Source organism: Euprymna scolopes, chromosome 15 (genome assembly GCF_053919585.1).
Source record: "Euprymna scolopes isolate OS-2025 chromosome 15, ASM5391958v1, whole genome shotgun sequence".
NCBI lineage: Eukaryota > Metazoa > Mollusca > Cephalopoda > Sepiida > Sepiolidae > Euprymna > Euprymna scolopes.
In genome coordinates this window covers 101230430-101256456 of record NC_136496.1, presented here as the reverse complement: position 1 = coordinate 101256456, position 26027 = coordinate 101230430, and the positions used below count along the sequence as shown (strand labels likewise).

Genomic DNA, 26027 nt, shown 5'->3' with positions numbered 1-26027 from the left:
TTTGTATTTTTTATTTTTAAATCCAAAATGTATCTTTTCATAAAAAGTATAAAAATAAAAGTAAACAAAGCTCTAGTCCATCACCTTACAGATGCTAAACTTCTGACTGACCAACAATATGGATTTAGTCAAGCCCGTTCAACAGCAGACATCCTAACTGCAATTTCAGAACGTATATACCGGTCACTGGACAAAGCGGAGGAGGGTAGAGTGGTAGCTCTAGATATATCTAAGGCTTTTGACAGGGTATGGCATGAAGGTCTTCTCAGGAAAATCAGATCATACGGTATCACTGGAAGAATACATGACATAATTAAATCCTTCTTAGATAAGAGAAAAATCCAGGTTGTCCTCGACGGTCGTACATCTAAACAATACGATATAAATTCAGGAGTGCCCCAGGGGTCTATCCTGGGACCTCTGTTATTCCTAATATTCATAAATGACCTCCCTGACAAAATTGTTTGTGAGATGGGTATATATACTCTATAACAGACATGACAGGAAAACAAATGAACGCATATCTAAAGAAATGGCAGAAGCACTAGAGGATGACCTCCGATCTGTAATGGAATGGGGACATAAATGGATGGTCACATTCAATACTGCCAAGACTAAACTCGTTTCCTTCAATAATTACAAGAAACTTTCTCTACCACCAATAGCAATGGCCAATGACTCTTTATCTGAAAGTACATCCTTTAAACTCCTCGGCCTAACGCTCTCAGGAAACATGAGTTGGAACAATTACATTGAGAATATCGCCAGGACCGCTGCGAAGAAGGTAGGTTCTCTCTACCGTTCTAGAAAGATATTAACGCCCGAAAGTATCCTATACCTCTATAAGGCCACCATTCGCCCATGTATGGAGTATTGTTGTCATATTTGGGCTGGTGCATCTACCACTAGTCTCTCGCTCCTAGACAAGGTTCAAAAGAGAGTCGCCAATCTGGTAGGTCCTGAACTGTCATCTAAACTTCAGCCCCTGTCCCATCGACGAAATGTTGCATCCCTCTGCCTTTTCTACAAGTACTTTAACGATGAATGCTCTGACGAACTGTAAGCACTTGTGCCCCCTCAACGTAAATACCCCCGACAAACCTGACAAGCAGCTAAATCCCACCCCTTCACAGTAGAGATCCCTAGATGTAAGAGAGCTTTCTACTCCAGTAGTTTCTTCCCCAGGACAGCTAGACTTTGGAATTCCCTGCCGGGTCCCTGTTTCTCCAACTGTACTGACACGCAGAAGTTCAAGTGCAACGTGAACCGACATCTTGCTGCCTAACTCCCTACACAGTACCCCTGATGCCTATGTCCCTGATAGTAGCCCCCTACAACAAAGTGGCAATATGCCTAGTTTGGGGTTAAAATGTAATAAAAAAAATGTAGCTAAATATTAGAATGTGTTTTATCTTTCCATTGAATTTCAGAGTAAAAGCAGAATCCCACATGTGTACAGCATATTTATAACCGTCTTTGTTATTGTAAAACTAATATGTTATTCTTTATTTAGATAAACTTTTTTTTTCTATTTTAATGACATGAAAGGTTTTTTAAGGGTAAAACTGTAGTGAAATAATGTTATAACCAAGATACATAGAATTTTAAAAGCAAGATGGCTACCTAATGGCACCCATGATATAAAAAGAGATGAAGCTAGTTATTTTTTTTTCTTATTTTTTTTTTCTTCAGTGTCTCTATATTGTGACATACATAGGTTGGACAAAGTGTTCATTTGGCATCAGTTTTAAAATGCATATAAAAATTGAAAAAAAAAAAAAAATGACCACAATGTTGGTTTCATTTTTTTTTTTTTTTTTTTTTTTTTAATAGTTATCATTGATTTGAATTAATTGGTTAAGGTTATTTTTTTTTTATTTTAAATATTGCGTATTATTAAAAATAGAATTAAAATGACAGATCTATCAGATTTCCAAAACACAGAAAAAGTAGATTGTTGGTGCCCGTATCGCAGATGCTACTGTAACAGAAGTGGCTGAGATGGTGATCATATCAAAAGGAACTGTCTTGAAAGCGATGAAAATAAATTAAAAACATTCTTCTCTAAACAAAATTCTGGAAGAAAGCTGAAGCTGTCTGAAAAAGATTGTAGAATCCTTCTAAGGATCATGAAGAAAGCACAAAACCACAGCACCTAAAATTACAGACAAGCTTAATCATCTGGATTATCCTGTTTAAACAAAACTTGTTCACTGAAGTTCTCAGAAATCAAATTCATCTAGTCTGGTGGAGTATCCAGCTTCATGTTGGTACTCGAGGTAACATCACTTGGAGAAAGTGCACCATTCCTTGTAAAAGCCAGTGTGGGTTAGCCATACTGAGGAGATTTTTGGGGGGCCTCGAATACTATGTGATTTTGAGTAGTTAGTCAGGGTTTACTTATGCAAAAAAGTGTCTTCATGTCATTGTCTTGACAAACCCTTGTAGAGAGACCTTAGGCACTAGAAGATAGTGTCTAGCAGGCATTCAAGTTCTGTCCAGAGGATTTCATTTTACTTCAAAGATCTCAAAAATCAAGGGGCTTCTTCCCAGGTGCTAACGGTCCTGGATATGGCCTTAAACTATATCCGATGGTGAGGCCACAGCTTGTGAGCTTTGGGGGAGTGTGGAGCCACCCCTTAATTGACATTGCTCCCAGGTCCACTCTGACCCAGAGTGGTAGTACCTGTTAGGGTCCCAACTATGGGTTAAATAGAAATCGACTTGAAAATATATGTATATTCTATTAAAAATTTTTTCTTTAAAATAACTGGATTTGGCATTAAATAACCTGAAATGGGTTGATATGCCGTAAAACAAAAACAACCAACCCAGGAACTAACACTTAATCTCTATATGAGATAGATATTCGAATATTCCAGTAAATTACCTTTACCTCTTAAATCTTGGATTAGTAAAGAAGTTAAGCAGGTGTGTGTGTGTCCAGCTAAAAGTAAAAAAAACAAAAAAACTACAAAACGAACACACACAACGTTTCTGAATTTTTTAGATGAGAATGGATTATTTGGATTCTTTTGACTACTGTTTTCATCTTGAATGTTATTTTCGCAACGTTTTGGTCAGTGTAATCTCTGACCTTCTTCTGGTGCATTTTATCGAACTTTGGAATTTTTATGTCAAACTCGGAAATCTTTCTGTCACATCCAGACAGGTTTAAAGATCCTAAAATTCATACTAGAATTGTCTGCAAAGATCCGTGGTGTAGTGATTAAAGTACTTGGTAAAATTCAGTCGTAAAGTTACACTCTTCTGGAGGTTAATGGTTCGATCCTCAGTGTAGGCAGCACTCAAAATAAAATTGTGAATTATTTAGGACTTCTGTTGAATCATGGCTGATAGAACAAGAGTTACAGTGTAATTTGAAATGGTATTTTTCTTACAGTTAATTGAAAATAATATCTTTTCTCACAGTTTAATTTGAAAATTTGAAATAGTATTTTTTGTTCTCTCAGTTTGATTTGAAAATTTGAAATATCATTGTTTTTCTCTCAGTGAAGTTTGAAATAGTATTTTTTTTCTCATTGTAATTTGAAAATTCGAAATATTTTTTTCACAGTGTAATTGAAAAATTTGAAAATTTGAAGTAGTAATTTTTTTTCTCAGTGTAATTTGAAAATTTTAAATTTTGTTGATCTGTCAAAGTATAATTAGAAATAAAATTTGTCACACTATAATTTGAAACGATATCTTAGTCTGTCACACTGTAATTTTTGTTGCCCCAATTTGTAATAGTATTTTTTATTGACTTGTCATACACAAGTTTTCAAAAGCATTTTCCATAGTTTGTCATACTAAAGTTTTAAATAGCATTTTCATCATTAATTGTACAGATTTAAGTTGTTTTTTTTTTGTTGTTTTTTTTTGTTTTTTTGCTATTTTCACAGGAAGAAGTTTGGTTCTTATTTCTCTCCTTAAAGGAAAAAATTGCTAATAAAATAACTTATTTCAAGTGTTAGGCCTTTTTTTTTTTTTTGCTTCTGCAGGGGTGTGTATCGCTTGCATATGAACTTATCTCTGCTATTTATTCAAAGCAAAAGACGAACTTTTATTTGAATAAGTTCTTTTCTTTTTATTTTTTTTTTTCAATGTAAACTGATATGTCTTCCACTTTATCTGTCTTGTGTTTTGCAAGTAACGCCAGTGGTGTTATTCCAGAAAACTTTTCCTATTTCTACTCCTTTTCCTTCACATCTGGTCATAAATCTTTGGTGGGAAAAAAAGTTTGGTCGTTATGTTGAGCGCTAACAAATTGCCCAATTAATTTGCTAGAATATTTATTTTGTTTTATTATTTTTAACTTTACAACTCCCTAAAATAATCAATGTTTTTTTTTCAACACTCTCATCTTAACTCTTTTCCATTTCAAAGAAAAAAAAACAAAAAGAAAACAACAATCTTAAATCAAAACCTTGTTAAGTTCACATGGAATGTTTGTTTGTTGTAAAGCGATTTATGATCTTAATTTATTGATGTAAAATGAGTTGATAGTTGAAACACAAATTCTCAATTAGTGCATTTGTGTCGAAAATATCTGTACGTTTTGAAATGCTTAGTTTTAACATATTTATTGTTATTTTTTTATGTGTATTATTTTCTTCAATTTTGTTTTATATCTTTTATTTAATATGTTTATAGTTTTTTAGAATAATCATTTTAATTTTACTAATTTTGCTACAAGAACCTCTGAAAACATGAACTTGAAATTTGTTTTTATTTAATTATTTCCTCATCTTCTAGTTGTTCTTTCATGGCATTTCGGCCAATTATTCCTCTGGCCTTTGGGCGCATGGAGCAGTGGATAGAGATGCAGAATATCTACAATTCCAGGTGAGCATTGTCTGAAGGTAGCGGTTTCAATCCCACCCAAAGCGTGTCAGAGGATTAGTTGGTCAAGCCATAGTGAGACGACAACAACTATGGAAGGCAGTAATTGCTGAGGATGCATTTGGAAGATTCGGCATTCCTATCCTGTTGCAGTTAACCACCCGACTAAGGCCAGAGGAATAATTGATCGAAACGGGAAACAACAATTAGATGAGGATAATAGTCTGCGAATAATTCAATAAAATACATTATGCAAATTACTCATCTCCAAAAGAATTCTGAATTAATTCAATAATAAACTTGAAATTTGTTTTTGTTTTTTGCCACTGTCGTTCAAGGGAAGACTGTGATGATGTATGGAAACAAAACCTAACCAGTGAAGTTTGAGGACATGCATTGCATGGAGAGAAATGATACAACTATAATATGATGGATGTGTAATATGAGTGTTAAAAAAACAAGGTAGATCTAATAACCTCAAAGGAAGTTTGAATCTGGACAGTATAGGAAGGTGTGCTTAAGAATAGACTCCAATGGTATGGTCACATTGAAAGAATCGATGAGGGTTCTTGGTTTAGTAAATGTAGAACAGTTGAGATAGCAGGTTAAATTTGCAGAAGATCAAGGAAAATACAAGACGAAGTGATAAGATTGGACTTGGGAAAGAAAGAGATAAATAATAAAGATTTAATCAAGAGATAGGTTAGTTTGAAACAGTTTTAAGTTGGTGAAATAAGTTCAGTGAATTTCTGCCATTACTAACTAGCAGAGCGTTATCATATTTATTGGGAAGAATCTATCAGACGTGTGCACACAATGTATGTCAGGGAAACCTGACCAGTGAGGGTTGAGGGCATGCATTGCATGAAGAGATATCGTCTTTTTATGCTTTTATTCTCTTTCATGTCAAACACAGCATATTGCCACTTGGAATGTTTGGGATTGTGTTTAACAGAGGACTCTGGGAAGTTGAGCAGCGAGATGTCTGTTCTCATTACATTTAAACTTTTATAGGTTAGTACAATCAGGGAACCAGAAAACGGAAATTCTAATGTCTAGCACTCCAATGAAAAAACTATTAGAGTAGAAGGCTTTCTAGCATCTAAGTACCTCAACAGTGAAGGGGTGTGATTTTATATAAACAAGTATCAATTCACCCTATAATATATAACTAGCGGGGGTGCCCGGCGTTGCCTGGGTGTTTGTAGGTGTGTGAAAAAAAAGTGTTAGTAGGTAGTGTTATACCGGCCTTTCTTGAACAGAAGAATTTACCCCGATTAGCATATAAATAGCGCTAGTAATTCCAATACTGGTGAGAGATGCGACTGCACTTCAACTGCTAGTCAAGTGCCCAGCGGATATACGTGCTTTCCTATCTTTGTACATTATTGTTAATACACTTGTTCCTTAACCGAATCTCGACTTGATTGTTCTTATTTTCACTGTTGTTCCATGACACAACAGGAATCGAAACGACCATCACTGCAGAGAATCACCGAAAGTGATTGAAATAAAGATTTGTAAAATCTTACGGTAGAACACCTTCGTCATTTCAACAGATATTTGGATACGCAAGGATTAACAGCGAATTAATTACTACAATAGTAATTTGGCGACAGTAAAAAACTTGCTACCAAAATCTACAGCGAAAAACGCAAATATTGTCAATTATTTAATAATTGAACACACTTACCAAGTGTTTTAAAAAGGGTTCATTTTTTTCTTCACCAGAAGCCATTTTTCCTATGGTAAGAATTTTCTTCTGTAAAGTTAAATGTTCAAAACCAACTAGCAAATACCATGTAAGCTTATTGTTATTTCGATAACATCTGTGATTTGAAAAAAAAAAAAAAACACGCTTGACTTTGTCAAGAGAAAAAGAGACAGACCATGAAAAATAATTATTCGCGTACGTCATTTGTGCTTAACGTAAAGAATCAAGTCATTTTTTGCAAAAGGCAAAGAAGGTAAAAAAAAAAAAAAATTTCCCATACAAATTCGTCGGATATTTTAAAGCGACGGATTTTATTTTTGCTACGTAAAAACGCGTGCAAATAAAAGAAATGTTAAACAAATGTTCTTTCGCTGGATTGTTTCTAGTAAGACTAGAAATATAGCGTTCAACAAATTAAGTTACAAAAGTTGCAAAACTGTTGTTCTTCAAACAAAAGAATTGGGAGAGAAAACTTGGTTGATTTTTTTTTTTTTTTTTTTTTTTTTTTTTTTTTTACTAAGGAATATTTCTTTAATGCAAGCATTAATTGTAAACTGAATTTGTATGATGGATGCGAAATTCAAAGATTCACTGTTGGAATTGGTCCAATTCCAGGCAGAGCAAAATCTCACGTTGCAAAAGCAGCAAATTCAACAAGTAGAAAGAGAAGAAAGATTTAAACAAGCATTTGAAGAAAAAATGCTTCAACAACAAACTCTTCGAGGAAATATTGATGAAAACACAGGAGGAACAAAGAAAAATTCTGGAGGCGACATAGTTAACTAAAGCGGACGATAATCATAACGCATTTTCTCAAACAGCTGTGTGGGCCGCTATTGAAAATTTCAATTATAATCCAGATCATGTCACTTTCATCCAGTACTATAGACGATATGAGGATATTTTTATATCGGATTGTAGTACCTGGTCAGACGCGAAAAAAGTTAGGCTTTTGCTAAGGAAATTGGGAACAGCCGAGCATACAAAGTTTGTGAATTTTATTCTCACAAAAAAGACCAGTGAGTTGAGCTTCCAAGAAACAGTTACGCTACTTACAGAACTGTTTTCTGCAAAAACGTTTCTTTTCCATAGGCGATATAAATGTATGAATGTTACTAGAAGAGAGGAACACAACTACACTACTTATGCAAGTATAGTGAACAAGCATTGCGACGATTTTAATCTGGAGATAATTTTAAATGTTTAATATTTGTGCAAGGGCTGGTCTTAAATAAAGACGCTGAAATCAAGCGTCATGTTTTAAATGAACTCAAAAACGAACCAAATTTAAAACTACAAAACTTAGCGGAAGACTGTGAACGGTTTATTGCGTTGAAACAAGACAGTCATGACATAGAGGAAAGCGGAGTGTCGCATGTTAAAAAGATCCATCAAAAGAAAAATTCAACTTCAAAAAATAACCAGAAAAAGAAACAGGGAAAAGATCAACCTGGACCATGTTGGAGGTGTGGAAATAAACATTGGTACAATGAGTGTCCCTACAAATTCAAACAATGTGACAACTGCTACCAGAAAGGGCATAAAGCATCGCATTGTAGAAAAAAATCTGGTAGAAAGACATCCATTAAACTTACGAAAATTGAATCTAAGGAACAAAATATCCAGAAATATGTACAGGTCAAAATGTTTAAAAAGAAAGTAAGGCTACAGCTTGATAATGGATCTGACATTTCCATTATTAATGTACAGACATGGAAGAGGCTTGGGAGACCCACCATGATTAAATCACATAAAACGGCAAGAAGCGTCAGTAGCGAAAAAATTACCTTTGAAGGAGAATTATTGACAAATATTTTTTTCTAGAACAGGGCCGAAAAAGCAAGAATTTTTGTCATACGGAAATCAAACAACCTCTTTGGAACTGATCTGTTCGAAAAATTTAGACTATGGAATCTGCCTTTAAGTTTATTTTGCCAAAAGATTGAGGATTCGAATGTGGAGGCAGAACAATTTAAGGGAGAGTTAAGAGAATTTCCCAGACGTATTTTCAGGCAGTTTGGGAAGGTGTACAAAAGCGATAGCAAAATTTGATGTAAAAGTAAATGAACAGCCAGTGTTCAGAAAGAAAAGAAATGTTCCATATGCCGCTATAGAACAGATAGGCGGTAAATTAGAAAGACTTGAAAACATGGGTGTCATCGGAAAAATTGATCACAGTGAGTGGGCTGCACCAATGGTTTACATCAAAAAGAAGAGTAAGGAGATTCGGGTTTGCGCCGACTTTGCGACAGGCTTAAACAGGGCATTACAAGATCCCCACTATCCTCTTCCGAGCCCTGAAGAAATATTTGCAAAACTGAGTGGAGGGAAATATTTTTCTAAAATCGACCTCAGTGACACGTAGACGTACTTACAAGTTCCAGTCGATGAGGAGTGTTCAAAGCTGCTATGTATTAATACCCATAAGGGATTGTACAAGTTTAACAGACTTCCTTTTGAGGTCAAAGTCGCCCCTGCGATTTTTCAGCAAATTATGGACATTATGTTAAAGTGGTTGAATTTCGCAGTAGGGTACCTGGATGATGTGTTAATGAAAAGCACTAGCAAAGAACAACACAAAGCTTATGTAAACCAAGTATTCAAAAGGATCCAGGATTATGGATTTAAAGTAAAACAGGAAAAATGTACACTTTTCATGGAGAAAATATAAAATACTTGGGGCAAATCATTGATAAACATGGAAGAAGGCCAGATTCAGATAGATCGAGTGCAATAAAGAATATGCCTGCTCCAGAAAATATTGTGTCTTTACAAAGTTTTTTAGGTTTGGCAAATTACTACAATGTATTTGTGCCAAATATTCATAATCTAAGGTCGCCTTTAAATGAACTGTTAAGGAAAGACCAAAAATGGGTCTGGATGCAAGAGTGCGAAGAAGCATTTTGGGAAATTAAAGACACTTTAACGTCTGACTTGTTTCTGGCACATTATAATCCCAAGCGTGAAATTATAGTTGCAAGCAATGCCAGCTCCTATGGCATAGGAGCATGCATTTTACACAAAATGGATGATGACAAAGTGAAACCCATAAAACATTTATGCCGATCACTTTTGCCAGCAGAAAAGAACTACTCACAAATTGAAAAAGAGGCGCTAAGCATTATATTTGCGGTAAAGAAATTTCATCATTTCCTGCATGGTAGGCAATTTCTTTTACAAACAGACCACAAATCATTAACAATTTTCAAATCGAAAAAGGGACTACCACAACTTATGGCGAATAGACTCCAAAGATAGAGTACCATACTTCTGAATTACAATTTTTAAATGGAGTATGTACCATCTAAAAAATTTGGTCATGCAGACGGGTTATCAAGGTTAATACCTAAGCAGACAGAACCATTGGAGGATATGGTAATAGCAGCCATTCAATCAGAAGTTGAAGTAAAAAATACTTTATATGATACAATAAGAGAAGTTTCAGTAACGCTTGATGAAATTAAGAGTAAGGCAGAGGTGGACGAATTTATTATACGCATGAAAGAAAGGATCAACAATAACGAACTGGATGAAGAAATTTATTCAATTCGCGATAACGTCCTGTTATATAGCGACAAGGTCGTAATTCCTGCGACATAACAGAAAAGAATGCTCAAGGAATTCCACGTAGGACATTCAGATATATCAAAAATGACAAGCCTTATGCGCTCTTTTGTTTATTGGCCAAACATGGATAAGGATATAGAAGGAAAAATCAGGGAGTGTAGAGGATGCGCATTAGCTATGAAAGCTCCTCCGACTCAATTCGGATCGTGGCCAAAACCGGACCGACCTTGGTCTAGGATTCATTTAGATTTTGCAGGACCGCTAAATGGGTTCTACTATCTCATTGTTGTAGACAGCCTATCTAAATGGCTGGAAGTATTAAAATGTAAGAATTCCACATCCGAGGTAACTATCAACTTTCTGTATGAACTATTTGCTAGGTTTGGAGTAGTAGACTGCATTGTTACAGACAATGGAACGCAATTAAGTCTACCGAATTTAAACACTTTTGCGAGGATCATCTAATCGAGCATATGACCATTCCACCATACCACTCAAGAAGTAATGGACAAGCAGAGAAATTCGTTGACACAGTCAAGAGAGCTCTGAAAAAAGCTAGTGGGTGGCTGACGGATAAGTCAATCCAACAGTTTTTACAAGTCTACAGAGTCAGTTCGAATGCAAACATCGAAATGTTGAAGACACCTGCTAAGGTTATGTTCGAACGCAAGGTTAGATCGATTTTTCACAAGTTGTTACCAAACCAGGATAGGCCAAACCTCAAAGAACCGATAACAAAAAAACGGTATAAAGTTGGCGAAAGAGTCTTCAAGATTCACAAAAATAATAACTTTCTGGGAGTCTGGCATTGTTGAGAAACAAATAGGCAACATGGTCTACATGATTAAGGGACCCGACTTTGTGTACAAACGTCACACTAACCAAATTCAGAAAAGATACTCGAACAATGAGGTGACCAGATTGCCCGAGGAGGACATCATAGATACAGTGTTTGATACTTTTTAGGTGCCCATACCAGAGACAGCTCCGGAGAACAGAAGATCAAACAGAAAACGGAAATCAATAGAATTGATTAGGGTAAACCCAAAGCAAAAACGTTATTAATCCCACACGGGATATTTTCAAAGGGGGGTGTTATACGGGCCTTCCTTGAACAGAGGAATTTACACTAATTAGCATATAAATAGCGCTAGTAATTCCAACACCAGTGAGAGAGATGCGACTGCACTTCAACTGCTAGCCGAGTGCCCAGCAGATGTACACGCTTTCCTATCTTTGTACATTATTGTTAATACACTTGTTCCTTAACCGAACCTCGACTTAATTGTTCATATTTTCACTGTTGTTCCACGACACAACAGGTAGGCAGGTTCGAACCCGTGATATGAAGATGGAAAAGAAAGTGAAAGAAAACCTGAGAGTTTACTGCTGTGCGATGACACGAGCGGAAGTGTAAAGTGTTTAAATTTAGCGATGAAAAAGAAATAAATGAACTATTAATTAAATTAAGAATCACGCAGGTGCAGAAATGAACATCTGGCTGTAGGCCAGTTAAGCTTTCAACTTTCTGCCCCGTTCTTATTTCCCCACAATGTTGGAGAAAACCAGCTCTCCCCAAAAAGGGGAACTCTGGCAGTGTCCAAATGAATAGCAATTGTCTGATATGAAGGGTTTCCTCCACATTGATCAAAGCTGATTGCCTTCAAGATGTCTCGGCCAGAAGGCCAGGTGGATGCAATTGCTTCGATCTAGTTTCACTTTATTTATCCGAGAAAGACAAACAAACAAACACTGGAAACCAGGGATTTTTTTAAAACTCAATCAAAAAAAAGATAGAGACAACATCCGTTTTTGAATCTGAGATATTATAATCTAGGAAGTATAAACTTCTCCAAAATAGCAACCGACACGAGAAGGGTGACGAAAAAAGCCTTTCGTGGACATACAAAAATGCATGCGTCCATTTTGCCTTTTATATAATAGACTAGTGTTGCCTGGGTGTTTGAAAGTGTGTGTTGAGGGGGTGGGGCTTAGCAGAACAAAAGTGTGTGTTGAGGGGGTGGGGCTTAGCAGAACAAAATGGAAACTTAACCCTGTTTAAATATTAAACTTCTTAAAAAAATAAAACAAAAATAAACAGCGATTTCAATATTAAAATTCTTTTGTAGGTGTAAAAGAAAAAAGAAGAGGGGTTGGTGGCAGGAGGCCAATAGGCTGACAACATACAACTGCGCTACAGCAAAGACGCATACGTGGGCGAATAAATATGGTGAAAATCGCACGTAAAAGTTGCCCAAATTAAAGATACACGCCAAGTCGTTTTGTAAATCTTAAATATTATGATTTCGGTAGCATATAAAAAGTTATAAGAATGAGCGACCAACCCAAGAACCACCCCGAAAAAAGCCTTTGCCAGACATACACAAAAAATGGACACACTAACACACATTTTGCCTTTTATATATATATATATATATATATATATATAGAAGATGTTCTTCCATGCATGCCCCCTCTTAAGTGTATAAGTATTGTCTTGTATATAGAAGAAGCACTAGAACTTTCACCAAAAGATTTGAAAAGAAAATTGATTGTGTATACACCAGAATGCTAAGAGCTGCTCTTAACTTTTCCCCTAGAAACAGCAACTCATTAGAGAACAACTCTACAAACATCTTCAGATCTCAGTCTCGATCAGAGAGAAGAACTGGTTTTACTAGACACTGCTGGAGAAATAAGGATTGTACAAGAAGGAGAAAGAAGCAACTTTATTAGAAGTCAGTGTCCCCAATGATGCTGGGTTAAACAGAACTGAGAAAGAAAAGATAACGAAATACCATGTTTTTATCGATGACATTAAAAGAAACTGGAATCTTAGGAAGATCTCCATCATTTCAGTAAGTATAGGAGCAACTGGACTCATGAAAAAGAACTTTGAAAACTACTTTGCAAATATATCCGGTGAACCAAGTACAAGAGAGATTAAAAAAATTGCACTAAAAGGGACAGTTAGAATCTTAAAAAGATCTCTCGGTTGGAATGTATGAGATAGTGGGTAAGTGTCTGGCATCCAGTACGATGACCCGTCTTCAACTAAAACAAAATAAGAAAATTGGGGGGAAAAACAAAATGGAATCATCAGTGGAGAAACTGCACAGGACCTACATGAACTAGTAGAAAGCTCACAATGCATCTGTAAAGACCTACCATGTGTGATGAAAGATAGAGCGATATGCTGTGAGAGAGTCGGGGAAGATTCATGACACTGTCACAGCTACATGATGATGATGATGATGAACCAATAAATATGCATTTCTTAGTTTACAACTAATCTTGATTCACTATCTCTTTCTTCACTAAAACATCATCGGAGTCTGTTTTACATGTTGGCAGGTGTTGGACAGTTTTAAAAAATTGACTTCTAAACATTTCTGATTAGATCTTTATTTATCTTTTATCCCAAATCCACCCTCCAACACTCTCCTTGGCTTAGTTCACTTTTTTTTAACATTAATACTGATGAAAGGTATTTGATTTTTCTTAGAATTAACATGCAGGGTAGAATGATAAAGTTGTCGTCCTAAAATAAAGAAGATGTTATTGTTTTCCTTTTTCATTTCCATTTGCAAAACTCAGTCATGTTCTGCAAAATTTAAAGCAAAAGCAACAATTTTCCTCTACAAAACAACCAAACTCAACACCATGATTTGAAGATATAAAGAATATTCTAGACATAGGCCTTATAGAATTCCCCTTTGTTTTGCAGAAGTAATCCATTCACTTGTGCAACTTTTCACATCATCATTGGCTCTTTTCCGTGCTCCGATATTTGCTTACTAACATTTTGTCAATGTATATTATTGCTGTCATCTTGAGTTATTTTTACAATGTTTTGGTTGATGTAATTTCCAATCTTCTTCCGGTGTATCTTGTCAAACTTTGGAATCTTTCCGCCAAACTTGGGTAAAGACCCATAGCATAACATATAAAATTCCAGGTTAAATTCAGTTCTAAGTGAAACTTCTGGAAGTTGAAGGTTCAATCCTCAGTGTGGGTGATACTAATAATACAGTTGCGAATTAATTGACTTCTACCTGGTCATGGCTGATAGAATGAGAGCATGCTACCCTCATGGATTAAATAAAGGGTTCTGTTTGAAATTTTATTGATGTTTGGGTTTGACAAGAGAAACCTGATGAAGGTTTGAAATTATACCGGCTGAAACATTGCAGAAATAACACTCAAAACGAAAACCATAGTCTGAAAATCCAAATAATCCAAATTATCAATCTTCATCTCAAAAATTCAGAAACAATGTTTTCTTTTCTTGTTTATTTTCAGCGCTTGCAGCTGCAATCACTTGTGCATCTGTAGCCTTGGCCTATGCCGGTATCGAGATGTATGACCTTGTTCTGAGTACCTCTGTGGTAAGTAGCAAAGTTTGTATCATCTGTAATCTGTTTACACTATAGAACGTCAACGCGTAAGACTTGTTTATTGTTGTCAGATATTATCTTACATGTTTGTTTGGTTAGTGCCAGACTTGTTGCAGGCATTGATGATCAATTTTTCTATCAATAGAGACATGTGTGAATTATTATTTTCTGTGGCCCAGGTATTTAGCTTTTTCAAATCTGTTCAAGTGGGTCACATTAAATTAGCCTTATCTCAAACTAGCTCTCTCTTGAGGCTGTGAGAAAATTTCTTTACATGGTAAAACTGATAAAAAATATATTGTGCTTCTATAAAAAAAAAGTAAATGTTTGTGTATTATAGAAATCGAAAGGTTAATAACAACATTCAAAGAAGTTTAAATAAGGGGTACATTCTTCACAGAATCTAAAGACGTCTCTGAAATTTTCCTTCAATTCCATCTGAGGTCACTGGGAGCAATTATCAGTTAGGTCCATAAAATAATAGAAGTATAATAGAATGTAAAGAAGTGAAATCTATTTTTTTAAAATAGATTTTTTTTGTTTCATAAAAAAGTATGAGTAAACAAAGAATAGTACAGAATTTATTTAAAGAAAAAGTTTAAACATTTAAACATGCACATTTGAAAGTCGAACACATGCCTGACGAAGGGAAGATATCCTGAAATATAGCATCACGAACACACCACCTGACCGTCTGACACAAGTAAGAACATCCTACATGTAAATATTGTATATATAAAAACAGAATAAACATATGTATACATGTATGGTTTTACATATGCACATGAATTGGATCAATAAAATTGAAACTCCATAACTTGTTCCACCATTATATTTTTAATTGTATCAGTTTGAGTCTAACCATCACACCTTTGTATTGTTCTGCCTTCTATAAACTTAAATTTCTTCTTATATACACATCAAACAATGCTTTAAGTAAACTACTTTAACTTATTATTTAAATAATTGTTTTTATTGGCATTTTTAAGATCTAAGATAAATAAAAACGAATTTGTTTCAAATTAATTAGCTATTTTACATTTGTTTAAGGAACACAGTATGAACAAGTATATTTTTATTTTTTTTAAGAAAACACTCCTCACTTTTTAATTTTCTTTCAAGGCAAGAATTGTAAACGTGACTATATTTTAAATTCTTTCTGACCAGCAATATATCTCCACACCTGAAACCTAACAGGTGAATACTACTAATTTAAAGTGTTTTGGTTTCTATGACAACTGTTATGTAAAAAAAAAAAAAAAATGTATCCCAGCGCTGTTTCTCTTCTAAGACATGACTTGTTGTACAGAGAGAAAGCTAATTCACAACATAATCCTCTCTAACTTTCTGGATGGCACAAATGTGTTGATGGGCAGCAACAATTATAAAGGAGAACTCTGCTGAACTCTCAGGTCCACAGGTAATTGATATTCAACAGTGAAATTGCGATTTGCTAGCCATCTTGTGCGACCTTGTTTAGGGCTGCTGTGTATGGGAAACCATAATGATTTGAGATGTGATGCTGACCAGGGAAGAAGTTGCTCAATCCAACCAGATTGAATACCATTGCAAAAAAATTACCGGTAAAATATTTGCCTACACTTCAGGTCTGTTCAGAAATAGTCTTTCCAATATTTTGACATTTAATTAATGCATTATCTTTTATTTATCTTTTTAGTGTAAACTAGCAAGATCTATGTACTGGCATTGCTTGGTAAAATTGAGGAAACCAAGAAACTCCTGCTCTCATTTATTGTGTGTGTGTGTGTGTGTGTGTGTGTGTGTGTGTGTGTGTGTGTGTGTGTGTGTGTGTGTGTGTGTGTGTGTGTGTGTTGTTTGACAAAGTCTTTGTTTTATAACTGGATTTCAACTTGTTGAAAATATGCCCATCCAGATTTAAATTGACCATAAAGGACTGAAACGGTTGCCAAACCTTTATCCATTGTATAAAAGTATTTATAAATAGATGTATGCATTATATTAAAATGAAAACACCTGGCACATTCTAGTTGTTGATCTATATTTTTATAACCCACTTTTATAACAAAGATAGCCATCATCATCATCATCATCATCATCATCATCATCGTCATCATCATATTGCATACTGATTATCACATTAGTGTCATTGTTTCCTCTATCTCCATTATTTTTATAATGTTTTTACTCTCTTTACCTACTCCACGGGTAGTTTTGTTGCAGTAGTACACCTTATACATTGCATCTTTCTGACTCACTACATCACTTCTTCATCACATGATGCCTTTCTTGTGTACTAGAGTGATCTCTGAGTCAGAAACCAACTCGAAAGCGATGATACCATAGTGATATGAATGTGTCTCAGGAAATAATAAACAATTGCTTCTCTAAAAGATGTTAATATTATTTTTTGTTTAAATCTGTTAATTTTGTTTTCTTTCAGAGGTTAGCGGGAGATGTTGTTCTTTTGGACCCTTCTGCAAATGAGGAATTTAAACCACAGGTAATATCCCTCTCCCTCAGGTTCAAATCAGAGAGTTTGAAATATTTAGACGAGTTCTAGTCAATTTGCTTTTCTCAAAGAAACTTTTTTATAACAAGTAATTTGTTTGTCTTATACTTAGAGACTGAAAGTGAATAGTTATTATATAAAGAGAAATTCTTTTTTCTTTTTTTTTTTTTTTCAATTTTCTTATCAGTTTGTCCAAGCTGGGGATGGTGAATTCTACTGGATGCCAGACATTTACTCAGATTTTTTTAGATTTTGACCATCCCTTATTTAAATCTTTCTTGCATTTGGTTCGCCGGGAATATTTGCCAGGTAGTTTTTGAAATTCATTTTCATGAGTCCAGTTGCTCCTATGGAGATCTTCCTAAGATTCCAGTTTCTTTTCATGTCGTACATAAGGACGGTATTTCATTAACTTTTCACTCTCAGCTCTACTTAACCCAGTATCATTGGGGACACTAACTTCGACTAAAGTTGCTACTTTTTTCTTGACTCATATTATTATATCAGATTTAACAGCTCTGTTTTCTGGATATGTAGCTGTTGGAAATTCCAAAATGTTTTCATAAATATTTGGAAATTCCAGAATGTTTGTTATGAACATTTGGAAATTCCAGAATGTTTTTTTTATGAATATTTGGAAATTACATCTAAAAAATTTTCATAAATATTACAAAATTCTATTAAAAATTTTTCGTAAATATCTGGAAATTCCACTTAAAAAGTTTTTGTAAATATTCTTTTTTGATAACTATTACTGATCTAAGTTAAATTTAAGTTGATCTTGGTTAAATAATACTTATGATGTTTGATATTGGTGGCAAAAACATTTCCATCAAAATCCAATTTTGATTTATTTTGTACTCCTCAGAACACCTATCAATAGATTCAGGGTTTGACAGCAGAGATGACAATATGACATACACAAAAGGAATTGCTCTTTACTCGTAGTAGAAGTAAAAATGTATGAATACAACACTATTTCTTGGATCAAATATTGTTATGTTGTGAACATGCATCATCCAACGGACCTAGAAAGGCACACTCATCCGAACTGCCTTGTAGCTCTCCCGAAAATCAACTGCTCTCTTCAAACAATTGTCCCACTCTTTCTTTCTTCTCATCAGACGAGTGGGGGTGCAGGATTGGTTCTAACCCCTACCCTTCACTTTCCATCTCCTGAAAACTTTTAACTCTTGAATGGTTCTGGCCTTTTGTTAGTAGTCTTTGTTCAGAGGTTAGCCTCACGAGACATCTACTGAAGACAACATCTACGGGGTGAAATGATAAAATTGTAGCCTTAGAAAAAAACGACATTATTCCATTTCCATTTGATGAAAAACCAGTTTTCTTTTTTTGTTGCAGACCATCTACTAGTTGGCCAGTTGTGTACATGTTGTAAGATTGATAGGAACCTTTTATCATGTCTGAAAGTGACACAATGTTCAACAAGCAAAATCGGAGATGCGCTGCTGTACAACTGATGCTCTCTACCAATCTAAGTTATAACAAAACTGACCTTTGCCAGCACCCTCATAATCCACTATTAGATTGCCACGAATAATAGGGATGTGCCCAAGGTGATCAAAACAAAGTTTCTGGCCATGGTTATAGTCTTTGGTGTGGTTTCAAGTGAGGGCCACATCATGTCACCTCACATCTTCAAAGTCGGCTTGAAAGTCAACACTAAAGTGTACCTGGATGTGCTGAAGAGTATGGTGATCCCCTGGTGCAATCAGGTGGCTGCTGGTAGATTCTGGGTGTGGTAGCAGGGCTCAGTGCCAGCCCGCAAGTCCAAAGAGACCTGGGCTTGGCTTCTGAATGAGTGCTACGACTTTATACCCTTCTCTCACTGCCCCCCTCCTGAACTTGTTGGACTACTTCATTTGGTCATATGTCGAGAACATCACCAACTTTACCTCCCACAACATCAAAGTCAGCCTGATCACCGCTATCTGAGTATTCACCGAATTTCCGCTGACACTTGTGGAAAAGGCATGCTCCCAGTTCTGGACCTGTATCAAGGTGGTGATTGAGGCTGAAGGCAGCTATATTAAATAGATGTCAACTCTACTACATAATCAAGTTATCTGAATTGATTTTTTTCAATAAAAGTTTTAAAATTAAGCTGTTATGTTGTTTTCTTTAGGGCGACACTTTTATCGTTTCCACACTGTAAGAATATCTCCATTTCTGGGACTTACAGATAATCCTCAATATTGCTTTTCTCACAAAATTGACGCCAGCGGGACTTTTCCCATTCACTGAGGTACTTATTTTCCAAACCTGTGGCCAAAGATATTTTCAATTCTTTGTACCCCTCCTCCTCTTCTTTTGGCCAAGCATCACTGCAACACCCGCCATTCGTATGCACCAGCAGCACGTGCATACAATGTTATTCACATGTTTCAGATTTCCAAAAGGTCTTTGTTGAAAACCTGGCAGAGTTCCTTAACCTTCAATATTGTTGTGTTTTGCTAATATAAGTAATAAATACTAAAAATCTAAATTTGTTTGTCACCATTTCAAATTTTAATGCTATGACGTCATTTCTAGTAAACTTTTTAAATGTAATGACTAGGGCTATGACAAGAGAATATTCTTTTCATTATTTTGACTCTCGAGTATATATCCGACACAATCAATCGAGAATCACATCACTCTATCTAAAAACATATAAGACATTAACTGATATATGCTATATATTTTGCTTTTGATTCTAGCTGATGTTACCCAACTTATATTTAAAAAAAAAAAAAAAAAAAACTCCTGAAATCTCTGCTATACAATAAAATAATTGATGGAGTATTGACTTTATAATAATGAATAAAAAATCTGCATAAATTAAAATTGGATTCTTCCGGCAATTGCTCTCATCTCAAATGCCATCTTGAGTGTCAAGGTGAGAACAGTAGTCCGAAGAATCCAAATAACACAAATAACCAAACCTCATCTCAAAAATTCAGAAACGTGAAATATATTTAAGCATATTTTATAACCTGGTCACACTGGGGGGAGAAAGGGGCACTACTATATAATGGGTACAATATAATAATTAATAGAAAATTGGCCTTATAATAATTGTTGTGGTGGCACCCACTCATTTACATATGTGGATAATATTACACATAAATAGCAAGACTCGGTTAGTCTGAGTGCATGTTAACCAGAAGCCACTGAAGGCCGAGCCGAGAGCAAATATGTTCTCCAGCCAAGACTCTCTTACTTGACAACCATTATGTAAATATACTGTAAATATACTTTTCCTAATACACTTCTTATTGATCTACCTTTGTTTGTTGAGTCTTCATGAGTATTGCCTTATACGTTATTTGGTTCAACCTGCAAATATAACAGTTGGCGACGAGAATGAACGTCAAATATAACAATAATGAATATGAAATCTGCATACATTAAAATCTCATATTTAAGCATGCCTGATGACTGGACAATGCTGGGTGACCTTTTAGTATTTATCTAATGATGTTTCTAATACTTATCTATATCTATTATTTCCAGATGGATTTAGAGGTTAATAATGGAAGCTTAACTGTAGGCTATATGCCTTCCTTAAACCAGATCTCAGCACTCACTTCCAGTGGAGAATGTGAACTTGAGGTTCTAACGAAGGTAAGGATAACAAAACTCTCTAAATAAAAGAGAAGAAAGGTCATTCTGTAATAGAAAAGTTTGTATCAAATTTTGAATAAGTTAATAAATTTTTTTATTCTTTCTATTGCAAATATTTATATAATAAAGACAAAGATTGCTTAATATATACATATATATTGTGTATATATATTTATTGTTTATATATATATATATTATATTGTTTCTATATATATATATATATATATATATATTTTTTTTTTTTTTTTTTTTTTTTTTTTTTACAAAGGCATCACCACATTATCAAGGCCCAGAGGCCACTCAAGGATAAGGGTTAAAGAGTGTACAGTAGAAATTGGTCAATATAGTAATCATTAGTAATGAAAATTTGGTAAATTTAATAACTTATATGGAACGGCTCATCAAGAACTTATTTACTTTAGACTTGAACACAACCATATTGTAGTCAGCCGGAAAGCAGGAAAACGGAAGACAATTCCACAGGCGTGCAGTTCTAAGAAAGAAGCTTTGTTCATGGAATCTATGTTTAGGTTTAGCCACAGATAAAGAGTGGGGGAAATTATTGATAGTGTTTACAGCTAGACGAGTGTTTCTTGTGAAAGTTTGGCGAGGGGGGACCAAAGATTGAAGCTCAGTTGAACACTTTCCATGAAAATAACGATACATCAGAGACAAACTCGCAACATCTCTTCTGTGAGATAGAGGTTGCAAGGAGGAGAAAAGGACATCTCCTACGAGGCTACGAAGTCTATTTTGAACTCTATCAAGGCAGGACAAGTCCTTTCTAGCAGCTCCTGCCCAGATGTGGCAACAGTATTCCATCCTTGGACGTACCTGGCTCTTATATAGGTAGAGAATAGCATCAGCAGTGAGATATCTACTGGATCGATAGAAAGATCCCACCATTTTTCCAGCGGCCTTGGCAACAGATTTGATATACGTGTTCCATTTAAGATCAGGAGTAATGGTCAAGCCCAGAAGCTTGTCAAAACTTAAGGCCTCCTGAAGACGAGAGCCATTCATTTCAATTGATGACAAATGTGGATTAGAATGTTGATGATGTAAAGAGAGAAGCTTGGTTTTAGATGCATTAAAAGTAACCAGCCACTCCTTTCCCCATTGTACTACGTGCTCAAGATCAGAGGAGAGAGAATTGGAGAGAACTTGGTCGTTTACTGTCTTAGATGTGGTACCATAAATGGTAGTGTCGTCAGCATAAATGTCTACAAATGATGTAAGGATATGATTTGGAAGATCATTAATGTAGATCAGGAAAAGAGTTGGGCCCAGGATGGATCCCTGAGGGACACCGGCATTAATACTGTGAGCTTCTGATTTTTGCCCCTCAACTACTACTCTTATGAACCTATCAGAAAGAAATGATTTAATAATTGAGAAGACTTTTCCAGCTATACCATAGCTAGCGATCTTATGAAGTAAACCTTTATGCCATACCCTATCAAAGGCTTTAGATATGTCAAGAGCAATTGCTCTAGAAAGATTGCCACCGTCGAGAGATTTGCTAATCCTATGCGATATAACTGTAATGACATCTGCTGTAGATCTAGCAGAACGGAAACCATATTGAGTGTCACTAAGAAGGTTATTTTTGTTGAGATGTTTGATTACTTCTGTATTTAACACAGATTCTAGCAACTTACTCATGACGCACAGGAGACTTATTGGCCTGTACTGAGAGGGGGATGAGCGATCACCTGAATTCTTAAATACAGGGCATACTGATGAGGTTTTCCAGGGAGATGGGAAACTATTCTCCTTAAGACAACGTTTAAACAGTTTTGTAAGTATGGGCGCTAATTCAGGTTGAAGTTTTTTGAGTACTATAATTGGAATACCATCAGGGCCAGTTGCTTTACTGGAATCAAGGTTTTTGATTAGCTTGGCAACATCACGTACAGATATACGTATATCACATAGCGTGTTTTCTGATACAGGAGGAAATATTGGGGGTTGGCGGTCTTGGTCGCAAAGGGTAGAATTTGCTGCAAAGTTCTTGACAAAGAGTTTGGCTTTGTCTGATGCTGACGAGATTACCTCAGGTCCATTGATAATAGTTGGGATGGAGCACACGCTTCTGTTCAAGATTCTGTTTGCTATTTGCCAAAACTGGTGGGAACCAAGCCGCTGCTCAGCTACTTTGGACTTAACAGATTGAGCATACAACTCTCTTGCGTTCCTTATTACTTTCTTACAATGGTTGCTGGCAGTCCTGAAAACGGCTTTAGTTTCCATACATCTATTACGTTTGAAGCAGTGGAAAAAGTGATTTCTGTGCGCAATGGCAGCAGCACATTCTGGAGAGAACCATGGCTGGCTGTTAGGTTTTTGCTGAAACTTTTTAGAGGGTATGAAATGGTCAATACCTACAATTAACCATTCAGTTAGGTCTAATACTATAGAGGACACATCCTTTTTAAACATGAATATATATATATAGAGAGAGAGAGAGAGAGAGAAATGTATATACATGGGAAAATATATTTCACCTTTTACAGAGTTCGTACAGACTTGAAAAGTCCTTGAATTTTGACTTTTATGTTGAAAATGTTTTATTTCTATTGTTACCTTGAAAAGTCCTTGAAAATATTGAAAATGTCCTGAAAAGGCTTTAAAAATCGCATTCTTTATGTCTAGTAAAAATGTTATAATATTAAAAATAAAATCGAAATAAATGCTATTAAATTATTTATTAAGTATTAATAAAAAATACCATTAATATAATTTTTAAATATTGAAAATAAAATCTAAATACATTGTTCTGAAATTGCATCGTATTATTGTATATGCAAGAGTTAGGTCTCTTTATCATTAGGTAGTTTTGTGCTAAAGGGACGTAACACTTGTATCCACAATACTGGAAATTCAAAATTTAAAAGTAAAACAAACACAGTGAATATAAACATATATTGTTGACAGGCATATTTGTTGTGTATTTAAAAAGGCATTTGTTTTGATGAAAATGAGTGAAATTGCCTTAAAATCACACATGGCTGGCACAATAAAAGAAAGCTGTAAATAGTTGACCAGATTTTTGCGTTAGAGAATTCCATGTAAATAATTGTGACCTTTAAAACTACTTCATGAAATAAAGAGATATATATGAAAATAATTAATTAAGTTTTTGCAATTTTTTTTATATATGTGAAAATGGACATTGAAAATCTATACGAACCCTGTTTTACTTATACCAATCCTTTAATTTATGATGATCAATGTAACCACAGAGCATTTGCAAATAAACAATAAAATATGTTGTCCATCTTACTGTTTATTTCTTTAAGCATGTTAAAATGTTCAATTCTTGACACACCTGTTTCATAGCACAGAATCAGTCATGTACTTTTTATGTCAATTTTTTTAATTTATTCCGCCCTTAACTCATCCAAAGAAGAGGAACTCATCAACTTTAAAAGAAGATAAAAGAATATAGTTATAAAATCCGAAAATCGGAAGTTTTCTTTTAATTGCACCTTCTTTAATTTTAATGCAGAGTCACCAATGCTAATTATGAATTGTATTCATATTTTTATAATTAACATAAAAATATCTTATGTAATATTCATTGAACATTTCAACATACTTAAAGAAGTAAACAGTAAGATGGACAACATCTTGAAATTTGGAATATAAACTTTTTATCATATATATATATATATATATATATTACAATAGAAAAATGCATATATATATATATATATATATATTACAATAGAAAAATGCATATATATATATATATATATATATATATATATATATATTACAATAGAAAAATGCATATATATATATATATATATATATTACAATAGAAAAATGCATATATATATATATATATATATATTACAATAGAAAAATGCATATATATATATATATATATATATTACAATAGAAAAATGCATATATATATATATATATATATATATTACAATAGAAAAATGCAAGCAAAGTAATATGGTTAACCTTAAACATGGAAAAGTAAAGGACTAGTTGTTAAAACTGGAAAAGAAAAGGCCAAGGTATTCTAGTAAAAAATCTAATAAATTTATAACTTAAAATATTGCAGCATTATGAATTGATTATATAATGTCATAAATTGAATTAAAAAGATTCTTGCATTTTTCTATTGTAATCTATCATTTTTCCAGGGTGCCAGTAAATTTACTTGTTCTTTGTTTAATTTCAGTCTTATTTTTTGCCCCCACAAACATAACATACACATATATAATTTATAATGTATGCCACTCGTCTGCTTTCAATAAAATCCCCCCCAGTTATCTCCCTTTAATTCTTTCATTCTGTCTGTTTCACTTATTACTTTTCTTTTTGCGAGAGTAGTGAATTTGTAACAACAATAGTCGCTGAAGCTATGGAAACCAGTCATAAAAAACGTTGCTCACCTCCTTGCATTTTTTTTTAACGATTTTGAACACCAGTAAATTCATCATAACTTTTGTTTTACTGAACAAAAATTGAAAAAATCTTTTTCACAATATAGCTGAGAAAGTGATCTATAAACTGTAATAATTGTTTGAAATTTGGTCGAAAAATGAATGAGCGGTAAAGCTTTAAAGTAGTTCTAAACGATTAAAACTGCCACTTAACCATATATTCAAACACTACAGTGTTTGAATGATATAATTGAATGCTATAAATATATAGAGCATTAATATAAGACACATTCAGAATATTCATGAGCATCTTTTTGGATATAAAACAATATATTTTATTAATTAATTCATTGCTCATGGACTTTGCCATTTAACTCAGTTAAATTCATGTACTTCATTGCTCAACTTCTCTCTACTCTGATGCATAGCTGAAGATTAATGATGATTAGTATTAAATACAAAAATGAGCACAAATTTAATCCAATTCAACAGTCAATTTGGTATAAAACACTCTAAGTGACTGATCTATAATTTTGTGCATTTTTAACAAACTACAAAATTTATTCTTAAAAAAATGTCATTTTTTTATTATATGGATGATATTCATTATAAATATTCAAATGATACTTAACTTTTCTTGTCCTTTTTTTATTTTATTTTAGGCTATGAAACTTTGCATTGAAAGCTGTCAGAAAGTGTATCCAGTTATTCAACACTGTTTGATGAAATCCAAAAACCTTGATGAATAAAATCTACTTTTTAATAGCATTTCTTTCTTTTTCTTCTCTACCTCTTTCTCCCCCACCTCTCTCTCTCCCCAGAAAGACATCAACCATATCATCTTCAATTCCAAGAATGAACTTATTATCAGGATCAAATTGGTATTCAGTGATCTATCATAGGATACCATGAAGGCTGTTGTATGCTCCAAGTTCAAATCCTACGCGGGTGAAATCTCAGAGCATCTTTGTCAAGTGAGC

The 26027-nt window shown here is 34.3% G+C and overlaps 1 protein-coding gene across 2 annotated transcripts in view; it reads left to right on the top strand.

Moving 5' to 3' along the window:
• Positions 1 to 25815, top strand: part of LOC145294043 (exosome complex component MTR3-like) — a 167525-nt gene extending 141710 nt beyond the window's left edge. For both annotated transcript variants that reach the window (XM_080141030.1, XM_080141031.1), the window contains exons 6-9: positions 14429 to 14514; positions 16946 to 17005; positions 20531 to 20641; positions 25710 to 25815. In XM_080141030.1, coding sequence (XP_079997156.1) covers positions 14429 to 14514; positions 16946 to 17005; positions 20531 to 20641; positions 25710 to 25796 — 344 coding nt within the window. In that variant the 3' untranslated portion in view covers positions 25797 to 25815. The remainder of the gene's footprint in view (positions 1 to 14428; positions 14515 to 16945; positions 17006 to 20530; positions 20642 to 25709) is intronic.
• Positions 25816 to 26027: the final 212 nt, after the last annotated feature.